This window comes from Penaeus japonicus, unplaced genomic scaffold (assembly GCF_977035675.1).
Source record: "Penaeus japonicus unplaced genomic scaffold, GWHDUDI00000001_assembly GWHDUDI00000028, whole genome shotgun sequence".
Classification (NCBI taxonomy): domain Eukaryota; kingdom Metazoa; phylum Arthropoda; class Malacostraca; order Decapoda; family Penaeidae; genus Penaeus; species Penaeus japonicus.
Window position 1 is genome coordinate 28,237,211 of NW_028234430.1, and position 11,687 is coordinate 28,248,897.

At 36.9% G+C, this 11,687-nt stretch overlaps 1 protein-coding gene across 1 annotated transcript in view; it reads left to right on the forward strand.

The window, feature by feature from the left end:
• The first annotated feature begins 1,608 nt into the window (after positions 1 to 1,608).
• The window catches only part of LOC122257010 (uncharacterized), a 25,599-nt gene continuing 15,520 nt past the window's right edge, over positions 1,609 to 11,687 (forward strand). The window contains exons 1-10 of the mRNA XM_043022010.2: positions 1,609 to 1,748; positions 3,174 to 3,327; positions 3,535 to 3,913; positions 4,833 to 4,952; positions 5,869 to 6,015; positions 6,681 to 6,937; positions 7,180 to 7,333; positions 8,234 to 8,378; positions 10,543 to 10,683; positions 11,054 to 11,337. Coding sequence (XP_042877944.2) covers positions 3,179 to 3,327; positions 3,535 to 3,913; positions 4,833 to 4,952; positions 5,869 to 6,015; positions 6,681 to 6,937; positions 7,180 to 7,333; positions 8,234 to 8,378; positions 10,543 to 10,683; positions 11,054 to 11,337 — 1,776 coding nt within the window. The 5' untranslated portion in view covers positions 1,609 to 1,748; positions 3,174 to 3,178. The remainder of the gene's footprint in view (positions 1,749 to 3,173; positions 3,328 to 3,534; positions 3,914 to 4,832; positions 4,953 to 5,868; positions 6,016 to 6,680; positions 6,938 to 7,179; positions 7,334 to 8,233; positions 8,379 to 10,542; positions 10,684 to 11,053; positions 11,338 to 11,687) is intronic.

The following is an 11,687-nucleotide window of genomic DNA, read 5'->3' on the forward strand; positions in this document are numbered from 1 at the left end:
AGTGTGTAAGAGCAAAGATATATTAATAGATAAACAAATACGGAGAGATAGATAGACTGGTGGATAGAGATAGAGATGGAGAGAAATGATTGATTAGTAAGAATACAGATTGATAGATAAACTGATAGAAAGCGAATACATAGATAGATAAATAAGTATAAATGTAGGTAGACAGACGGATAGAAAAAAAAAAGATAGAATGATAGACGGATCGATGGAAAAAGATAGAAATAAGACAGATTGATGGCTTGATGAGTAGATTGATATAAAGATAATATAATAGGTATGGGTATTTATGAAGACTGATGAACAAATATATAGATAAACTGATAGATACATAAATAGAGACAGATATTAACATAAATGTAGATAGGTTGGTTGATAGATGTATCAATAGATAAAGAAAGAAACGAATATAGGCAGATAAGAAAATCCATCTTTTGAAAAAGTTTCACGAAGATGGGATTATATTTTGAACTCTTGCACGGTTGGGTAGATGCAAAAAAAAAACTGGTGGATAAATACACAAAAAAATATCACATTCTATTGAGTTTATCGTAGTTGATAATGCTAATAATGATATAGCCTATTAATGGCTAGATGAAATCACTCATAACTACGAAATATATCAACATATAACACAAAAAATGGCCCAGCTACATAGCAAAAAAAAAGATAAATTTTGACCACATTGTAATAACTATCTACAGTATATCCAAGAGAGGAATCTGTTTCCGCTTAACTAGGACAGATGTTTTGGCAGTTGCAGACACGCCAAAATAGAGGGAAAAAAATCGTGTTTCATTTTCCTTGTTTCTCACCTGCCGATTTGTAATTTTAAAAACATATACTTAGTACCAACCATTCACAGGTAATATAGAGAAATAACTGAATGCGTGTAGCTAATCATTTATTCTTTTTTTTAATGAGGAAAAAAATGGATTCAAAAGCGAGTTCGTACCGACCCACGCTTGTCTACGGTACTAGATACACTTTTTTAAATACTGTATATATGATCATGTTAAAACGTTTGCAAACTTTATCGTAAGTTGGCCTGGTTATTCCCCATTGTTTTTAGAGGAAGATCAGATTCATAAATATTTATCTTTTCATTTGATAACGATAGTGAAAATGGGGTTCGGGTGATTACTTCATTCGAGAATTCATTATAGTTGATCAGAGTTTAATATGATGTTGCGGTGATATAATAAACCTCCTTAAGTTTGAGCATCCGTCGTCACTTGAGATGCCGGAGGTACAGACACGTAGAAACCGCTGAATTAATCTTGCAATGTTGAAAACTGTAACTGCGCAAGCCCCTCTTCGAGCCCCTGTTGAGGATGTATCCGGGTGTGTTCCCATTCTCCATCTTGGCAGCCAGTGTCCAAGTATTGATTTTCATTATTCGCCTCAACCATGCTTCGCTGTGACCGCCAAACGGACTCAAATTACCTTCAGCATTATTCAAATAATTGAATTAACATAACAACGATGTTCGAATGGCCTTACTGACCTTATTTTAAACGAAAAAGACACGAAAACAGTCTCTGGACATTCGCGAGACATTTGAACCTGGCGGTCGATGACGTCATGCCGACCCCACGTTCTGATTGGCTGACAGCGCTGCCCTCTCCCGAGCGCCTTCGAAGGAGAGCAGCGAGGAGGATGGGCGTCCCTGCCAGCCTCTTTTAGGATCGAGAATTTCCTACTACGCAACAGGGCGATTCATTTATCTCACGTCGTGCCAGGTATGTAATGAAACGGCGGAGGGGACTATCGAGAAATTAGCCCGTTCGATGAGAAAGAGACACGAGAAAAGCGAAAGTATAGTGAGCATGGTGTGCGACATCCCCTTTCGGAGGGACGAGCGACAAAGCCAAAGGGCCAACTTGAAAAGGTTGTTCGCCTCATTTTGCCGTCGGGCGAGAGCTGGACTTCCAGTGGGGCTTTAGAAAAGTTCTCCGTGGCCAAAAGTTGTGTTCGGTGATAGTCTGAGCGTTGCAGAAGGGGATTTAGTCACAGAAGAGAGGAGGAAGCAGAGGAAGGCACCAGGGCGCCAACTCGTCCCTCTGGTTGCCTCTCTCCACGCCGTCGGAACGATCTTTTTCTTCTCTTTCAACCCATCCTGCCTTTAGAGCTCTATATCCTTACAGACACAGTCCTTACCTGTATTGTTGCTAAATATCTTGGGAATGCTGTAAGGGATTTAGTTCATATTTAATAAAGAAAATTGTGTTGACTCCAGTGAGAGGGGTGACTATCATAATTTTTTTAAAGCTTGACCTACTAAAGACCAATGGTGGAACAGGTTTTCGGCGTGTCTGTGTTCGTTATTAGGCATTCATTTATCTCCGAAAGTTATTGTTTCTTTGCAAGTGATTATTAATGAAGCTGGAATACTAATTGTTTAGAGTTTTATCAATAGTACACCCTTTTCAGGAGTTGGGAAAGTTACAGCATGGTCCCCACCTGGGTCCTGAAACTGGAGAGCTTGCTTTACATACACCAGTGATCTGAATTATCATATTTGTAGTTATGAAGTATAGCAGATATTAGCATTGATTGATTTGTTCCACACTGATTTTTTGCCCATAAAATGTTTTCTAGTATTATACCAAACTGTAAGTTCAATATATATTCATGTCCAACTTCAGTGCCAACATATTATTAGCTCAAAGATATGCTATCTTTCAGCATGAATTGCCTGGCTCCAGCATGGCTTGGTATAAAGGATACTCTCTAGGGGCCTTGAAGCAATGTGAAAATCCTGCTTACTTATGAGCTTATGTTCTATACCTATTATCACCATGTCCAGGTAGCCATTGACACCATTACATTCTTCATTACTATTAATGTTTGAATTGGAGAAGGTGACAAACACTGAAAGGGGCCATGGATTTAATGGTGTATCAGTCGGAAGGGAACACACGGCAAAAAAGGAAGAATTGCTGGTTTAGGGGGACAATTGTGGGTTGTTCAGGTTATCAGGGTGCTGTTATTGAATTTCATTTAGATTAAACATTGCTCTGAGCAAAACAGAATGTTGACTTACTTTATAAGTTATAGTGTATTACACATTGACTATGAGCAGAAGAGAATGAATATCAAGAAAATATGTTTTTGAAATACATAAAGATCAGAGACAAGAGCTTACACCCAACTTGATTTTGCAGGTACCATGGCGATGTCTTCCAAGAAGATAACATATACCAGTGATTTTAAGTTAAAGGTACTTGATTACTACTTCAAGAATGGAGGTGATGATAATTTTGGACTTAAGAAGAAGACTGCTCAACACTTCAACATCGACAAGAAGACTATCAGTAGGTAAGGTGACGCCCCACCCCTTTTATCATCGCATTTCTGTTGACTCTATGGCTTGTTAGTTACTGCAAGAATAGACTCGATCTACACATAGTGGTGACTTGTGAATTTTGTCTCATTCCATTTTTAGACTTTTCTGTTGGCTAACTCTGGTATATTTGGTTGACAAACATCCTTTTTAATACAACAAACTCTGAACCTATTCTCCAGAATGCTAAACAACCCAGACATGGTGAAAAGAGCACGGAAACTCCTCGCACGTAAGGTTACAGCCAGCACCAAGAACACCCCCACTACGCGCCAGGGGGCAGCCAAAACCTCCGCCAAGGGCACCAAAGTTGCTGCGGGTAAAGTGAGTGTTGCCAGCACCTCTGGGAAGGTCTCTGCATCCAGCCATACCAGTGCCTCAAACAACAACAACAACAACAGCAACAGCAGCAGCAGTAGTTACAAAGCATCTACCTCATCTGCGAGCAGTACAAAGCATGCGGGCGGCAGCAGCGGGAACAATCAGGGCAGCAGTAGCTCACAGCCCTCGGCAAAGTCCACTGCTTCGAAGACTAAGTGTGGGGATCAGGAGGGAGACAATGTAAGTGTGGTATTTCTCTTTTCTTTCTTTTTTTGTAAATTGCTTTATAGGTTTTTGTGTGCAAGGGAACATATCTATATCATATATATGTGTGTGTGTGTGTATTTTTTAATGTGTTCTTAGAACTGATCATTCTATATAGATAGCTGTGTCACAGATTTAATGAATTGGATATCAAAGGACATCTTATGAAGTTTCATGTCCTGATAGTAGTTTCAGGAACCTAACTGTAGCAATGATTTGAACCTTAATTGCAGTAAATGTACTTTTTTTTCTGTCTACATGGCCTTTTGCTAGACCCCGTTAGGCACAGAGGCCACAGTGATTGTTTGATGATATGTCCCTCTAAGTACTAGAGATTACTATATTGATAACTGGTTTCTGGGAACTTGAATTACTATGTTGACAGTAAACACCAAAATCTTTAGTATCAGCATTGTGTAGCTTCTGTATAGAATTATCCAAGTGCTATGCATAGAAACAGTCAACATATATCTATATCAGTTCAGAAGTCAAAGCTATAATCCTGGCTTGGCAATCCTCCCATAAAACAGAAAACTCTCCTTTGATAAGCATAGAACTTGATGGATTAGCTGGCTTTCAAGCAGAAGACTGCTGATTCAATTTAAACTCAAGCTCAGGGACTTATATTATGAACTCATAATATGCAGATGTCTAAACAGAACTTGCATCTTCTGACTTGAATAGAACACATTCAGTGTCAATTCCTGTTATAAACCATTATTTCTGTGTAAGCTGCTCCTCTTCCATTTAAAATGCCTGTGGTAATTATTTTCAGTAAATGACTAGAATAGGACCATGCAATAACAGAGAAAACTAAGGGTAAGGTCAGTAAAGAAGACTCAGCACAAAGCTAATAGTATGAGAGAAATAATCATATTTTCCTCCATTTTTACAGGGAATTCAAGTTTTCGACTTGCCAGAGGATCCCGATTACTCAATTCTTAAGAAGTCCATCAATGCCTCTGCAAATGGAGTTGCAAACCTCGCCAAGCTTCTGGTCACAGGCACGAAAGAGGTATGCAATGATTGTTATCTTTTCTTTCTTTCTTTAATATAGGATTATATTCAGTTAATCCTTCCAGTATGGGCATTTTTGCAGGGTATTATAACTTTTATCCTGCATTTTTCCTTTTGCTGAAATTATAAGCTATTTATTCCTTTCGTTATGATGACCAATTATACCAAATACAAATTAGTATCACATAGCTAATGTATTATATATAGACACATATTTCATACCATAACTCTAGAAAATAATAAAAAACACATATCTTAAAATGTTTGAGCCCAGGTTGAACACTTAAGGTGTGGCCTGTCTAGAAAGGAATGTCAATCTTTTTGACACACATCATGATGTTACAAAAAAAACATAATTACATACAGCAAGATTATGTCAATTCAGTAAATTCTGGATTAGTTCGAGTTAACCTACCTCCTTAAATTGAAGTACCAAGGGGTTGTTTGTCCTTAAATACCTTCGAATTCTGTCTTCTCCCTTAGGGATATTAGACCAGACTCCTTTGGGACTCATTGTGAACCATGATCCCCTAATGTATATAGATTTTCCTGGGTTCGCTAATAGAGAATGTAAACAAAGCAGAATTATACTCATTCTCAAGTAGGTGCAGGGAAATCTGGCACAGCTTAACCTGCCAGAGGTAGCTGCTTGTTACTTGATTGATACTTACAAACAACCACAAGGAATGAAATACAGCTTAGAAACATCCACAAGATTTAAATAAAGCTTAGAAACATCCACACGGAATTAAATAAAGCTTAGAAACATTCACAAGGAAAGAAATAAAGCTTAGAAACTATCCACAAGGAATGAAATATAGCTTTTGAGGGTCAGTCATCTAAAGACAAACACCAAGTAGAACTAGTAATGGAGAGATGAAATCCACTAAAAGATCCCCTCGGTGTCTCCCCAGGTACAAAACTTGATCCTGAACGAGTGCGATGTGATCCTCGAGTGCAAAGTATGCAACAACCTCTTCAGATCGGTAGTGAATTTCCTCGCTCATAAAAGAATATACTGCCAAGAAGAGTATGCAGATGTCAGATCACTGTTTCATAAAGTAAGTATTTTAGAATGAGTTGTATGTGTCTTTGAATGCATGAGTCAGTGTGAATGAGTCAGTATAGAAGTGTCTTTGGATGAGTTGCTGTTATTGGTCTTTGAATTCTTTTAGGATAAAGTTTTCTCATCTCTTTATACTGGATTTTTTTTTTTTTTATTAATGATGATATCATACAGGAGTAATAGGAGAGAATGATGGTGGCAGTTTAGCAACATTACAAGTGAAAAAGTTTTTTTGTCTGATTATATTGGTAATCCTGTTTTATTTTTATTTACCTCTCAAAAAATTATATGTTTTAATGTTTGTGTTTATATTAATTCAATAGTATGCTTATGAAAATATATTTGATTAAACATAAAACAAACTTTCCATAGAGGGTATTCAAAAGTATCCTGTCTTATCCTGTCTGTGTTAACTATTTGGAGACTCCATGCCCCTCAGTCACACACAAAGCTGTGTACACACACGCACACACACACACACACACACACACACACACACACACACACACACACACACACACACACACACACACACACACACACACACACACACACACACGTACACACATGCGCACACACACTCTGCCTCTCCCACACCCTCACCCTCACAGCATGCCCAAAATACCCTCCTGTGTAACCGACTCTCAAATTGTCTCCCAGGATAATGTACAGGGCATTACTAGCCACTCAAGAACCGTAGTTGTAGAGCCAGAACCTCCTCCGGACACCCCACAGCACCTCCAACCCGACCCCTCCACATCAGCATCAAATACATTGACAGTGCCGGTCAGACCTGATCCACAAAGAAGTGAGAGACGATCGGGTATTGACTCCATAGCGAGGAGGCTGGCCAACAAGAGGAAACAGCACAGTCTCTCCTCGTCCACGTATACTGGGTCGTCAGATTATTATCAGAGGTACGGGGGAATTGCGTTTCGCTTTGGTTGTTTGTTTATATGTTATAAGGGTATTGTTATTCGTTAATTTTAAGCTTGTATTTTTGGTGTGATGATTTTTTTTTCTTTATTTTCTATTTTTCAAGGAAATGTTTGGTACTGCTTCATTACTTTTTTGTGAAGATAGACATTGCCAGTTTAATTTGTCAGAGGAGATTTATGACATTTTCAGTGCATTAACTTCCTTAACTTATTCCTTTCAGAATAAGTGAAATCAACAACAAGCGGGACAAGCTCAGTCGAGACTGCTCGGTTGTGTTAGAAGACATAGGGGGCGTCGCCAATGCAATGTACCAAACATACGTACCACCATCCAAACCTTCCCCGGTATCCACAATCAGGAATATGATCGATGAGGTAATATTAGTTTCCTTTGTGATTTACCAAGTATCGGCATAACAGATACTTTTCTTTGTTTTCATATTGTATGTCCCCGCTTGAAAATTGTACACCACACTTTTTCATTTTTTTTTATATTTTTAATTAAAAGAAATTAATTACTAAAGGTAAAAATGTTCAACAGGATTCAAATGGTTGGACCTTTACTTTGAGTAAACTTTTCGTTTGTTTAAATGCAATTTTAGCTTTTGTGACAGATAATAGCTATACTTTTTGATTCAAGTGAAATGATAACGTGAGCACAAACCACTGAACCTATATCAAGTTGTCTGACTGCCATTTCAACTGTTGTTTGATCATATTTTGGACTTTAAGGAAGTGATGAATAGTTACTGAATTATCTTTATTTCTAATATAAGAGGTATGATACACTATAATTTACTTTACATATTGATCTAGATGGCATAACCTAACATTGGGAATATCATGCAGAGATTTAATGATATTCAGAATTATAGTATATGAAATCAAAGAATACAGTTATCCCTCTCTTGACAGAAAATTTGAATTATACAAAGATTTTTCATCTAGAAGAGTAGTCCTTTTTAGCATCAGTAGCAGTGGGGGTTTGACATAAAGATTAAGAGTAATAAGTGTGAAATAGACTGGGAAATATGGCACATACACACTTGCTATATATATATATATATTTATGTATTTATCTATTTATATGTATATATATATATATATATATATAATATATATATATATATATATATATTTATGTATTTATCTATTTATATGTATGTGTGTATTATTAAATTATACTACTATTTTTGTACTATGTTACTATATTGTTTACTGTTGAAAATCTAATGAAAATGTAGAAAATTTAATGAAATGTTCTCTCATCATCAGGTATCGGAACACGAAAAGGGGCTAACCGTTGCCATCAATGAAAACGGGGAAATTATGAAAACAGCGGCTGGGAACGTTACAAATATGGAAGTGGAGCAAACTTCGAGTAGCACAGATGTGTCCAAAGAAATCATTTGTAGAATATGTAAGTACTTTGAAGTAGTGTGAAAGAAAGGAGGGATAATAGGATTTACCTTAGATATATAGATAGACTGATGGATCGGAATAGATCTTGACCTAGACTTAGCCCCTTCAACAAGAGCACGCGTATACTGCGTCCTCGCAGCGCTCACGTCAAATCCGAGGACGCGCATACTGCGTCATGGCCCAGTTCTGGTGGAATTAAGTTTTCTTTCTTCCGGATACTGTACGAGATCTTTCAGAATAGAGGTCGGATATGATACGATATATTATTTGATTTTCATTATTATTACATAAGACTGGGATTCGCTTATACCAGGGGAGGCATTGATGGGCCCTGCCAGCAATCATTTTATTATTTATTTATGAAACATTATGTAAAAATATAAAACTTATTATGATTAGTTTACCATACTATTTCAATCGTTTTCTTTGGTCATCTGAGTGAGGCCTCCCACCAAGGTCACTCTTTCCATCTTCCTCCCAACCCATGTAAATAACTTGTCACATGCATATGGGGGAAGAGGTTAACTATGCATATTTTGATATATAACACATGATGATTATGTTGAGGTTTTGGCTTAAAACCTGTCATATTCAGTAGCGACGTTTAAAATTTGGCGCGCACTGGCAGCTCGGACACGGTGCGAGGAGCGTTTTCTACTGCCCGTAGTGAAGGGGTTAATGGTATGGACTTCAGTTTGATAGAATGAATTATATCAACACTTTCAAGACAAGCATTTCCACGGGGTAGGATCATACTCCATTTTTCCGTTTGCCGAAATTAGCAGTTGTTTATTCCTTTAGTTATAATGTCCATTTATACCAAATGCTACTTAGTATCACATAGGTGTATCATCATGTAGACTTGTATTTCGTCCATAAGTCTAGAAAATTATAGAGAACACACATGGTAAGATGTGTCCTCCTCAGAAGAGTTAAAATGGATACAGGGAATGACTATATCCACAGAAAATGTTTATTGTATTTTGACAATGAACATGAATTTATCTTGATGCATATTGCTCATTTTCTTCAGAATTATTTTGTTTTGGGGATTTCAGTTTGCTGTTTTCCTTTTATCTTTAATTTTTCCAGTATGTGAGCTCTTGTCACAATTTTTTCTTCTTCTTAAAGTTACCCAAGTGAAGGACTTTCTTGGAAGACATGTGATCTAGTTATTCCTCCTTGATTTGAAATTATGCCCTAAGCTATTGCCCCGTAAGAAGAAAAGATCACCACATTTTCCCTCCTGATATGAAAATAATTGGTTCAGCTTATCTTGCCTCAATTTTCCGTATGATTTTCAAATAATTGGTTCAATTTCACACAGAAAAATTGAAGTAAGGTGTGTGTCTGAAAGATCTAGCTCAAAGAAATTGAAAATCAGTATCAAAATCCAGATGTTCCCCCGTAGCCCCTAAAGGACGTGTGTACTGAATCTATTTATGCTCACTTGAAGACATGCACAACCTGTCCCAATATTCTATAGGAAGCCAGAAAGTGGTTTCACATTTTTAAGTACTATCATATAGATTTTGATTTGGAAATACCAGAAATGCAGATGTTGTTTTGGATAAAATTAGAGGAGATGAAGGTGTTTGTTTAGTGAAGACTGTGCATTCTTTAGGTGTAAAAGGCAAAGATGGACAGTTTTCATAATACAGAATTGACTTAAAGTTATTGAATTGCTTTGTGTTAGTTCATGTAATACCAGAAGCATTGATAATTTAATAATCCATTCATATTGAAGGAAGGAAATTTTAAAAACACCAAATGAAACCTGGGAAAGCCACAAGTTTCAGAAAGTAATATGTATAAAATATAGATATCAACAGAAGTAGAGAAAGGAAAATCAAATATAGATATTCTTCAACTATACTGACTAAACTTAATAAATCCCCAAAGCTGATACTCTTGCCTGATAAATATAAGTTTCTTTATATTAGTGTATTTATTGAATTGTAGGTTTTTAGTCACTGAACAAGTCAATATATGGAACTGATTTGTATGCTATTAAAATGAAGAGGGTAATATCCTGCAACAATTCAGATAATTCCATCAACTGTTTTGCATCATTTTTAAATAATTATCTTTTTTGTGCGTGTTTTGTAAATTATAGATGCCATAGTGATTCCCCTATTAATGACCATGATTTATTTTCAAAGGCAATACAAGATTCGCCACCCAGAAAACGCTGAGTGTCCACCAACGAACACAGCATGGTTACGAAAGAAATATATATTGTTGTCCCATCTGTCAAACTACCTTCCTCAATATCTTGTCCGTTGTCAAGCATTTACAAAGAGGTAAGCATTTCATTACAACCTGTTGAGGACGAGGTCAATTTGCCTCTGCCTGGTCATTTTGTCAGGGTGTTTCACAGCCCACTGGCCTAGCTCCCCGGGCTATCTGTACACTGAGACAGCAACCAGTCTTTTCATCTCTGTCACTTGGGATGAAGGCCAGAGTGTCATGTCAACTGTTGTTAATATGATTTGTTATTTGCTCCTTTGTGTTTAAATTGTTTGTATTTTTAGACTTCAATTCTGTCAACCTAGATGACAATTTCATAATTCATATATTTTTCATCATTGTTTATTCATATTTAGCAGACAGTGATTTTTATAGATTTTGTATAGTTTTTAAAATAAAGCGGAATCCCACCCAAACTTCCAGTTCACAAGAAAACGAAAACGCAAATAGAGAGACTAAGAAAAGTCATAAAGAAGAACATGTACAAGAAGATGGTATACCAAAGAGACGAGCTCAAAGACCAAGAGGACCTCGATAGGTCAGGCGACAAAGCAGAGCTAGACAAGGAGGAGGAAGAGGATGAAGAGGAGGAGGAGGAGGAAGAAGAGGAAGAGGAGGAGGAGGAGGAACAAGAGCAGGAGCAGAACCAGGCTGAAGAGGAGGACAGAGAAGCGGCAGAGGTGGAGGAGGATGCTCCAAGCGAGGAGGTAAGAGGAGAAAGGAGAGGATGTTCATGTACATTGTTGCAATTGCAAGCATCGTGCTGTATTGATAATCTTGCATTTCTTTTTACGTTCTTTTGTTTGTACTTTTTTTTTTCTTTTTTCTTTTTCTTTTTCTTTTTCTTTTTTCTTTTATTAGCTTGGAAGAAACAGGTTTTAATTTGCTATATCTTGTAGAAATTCCTTTGTTATTTAGAAAAATTGAATTACACTTAATTGAAAGAATTGTTTGAGCTTTGTTAACAGGATTTCACTCAAGTGAAAAGAAGACTTTTCAAGACCGTTAATTTTTATCAGGAAATTTGAAATATTTGTTTTTCTATAAATCTTTTTAG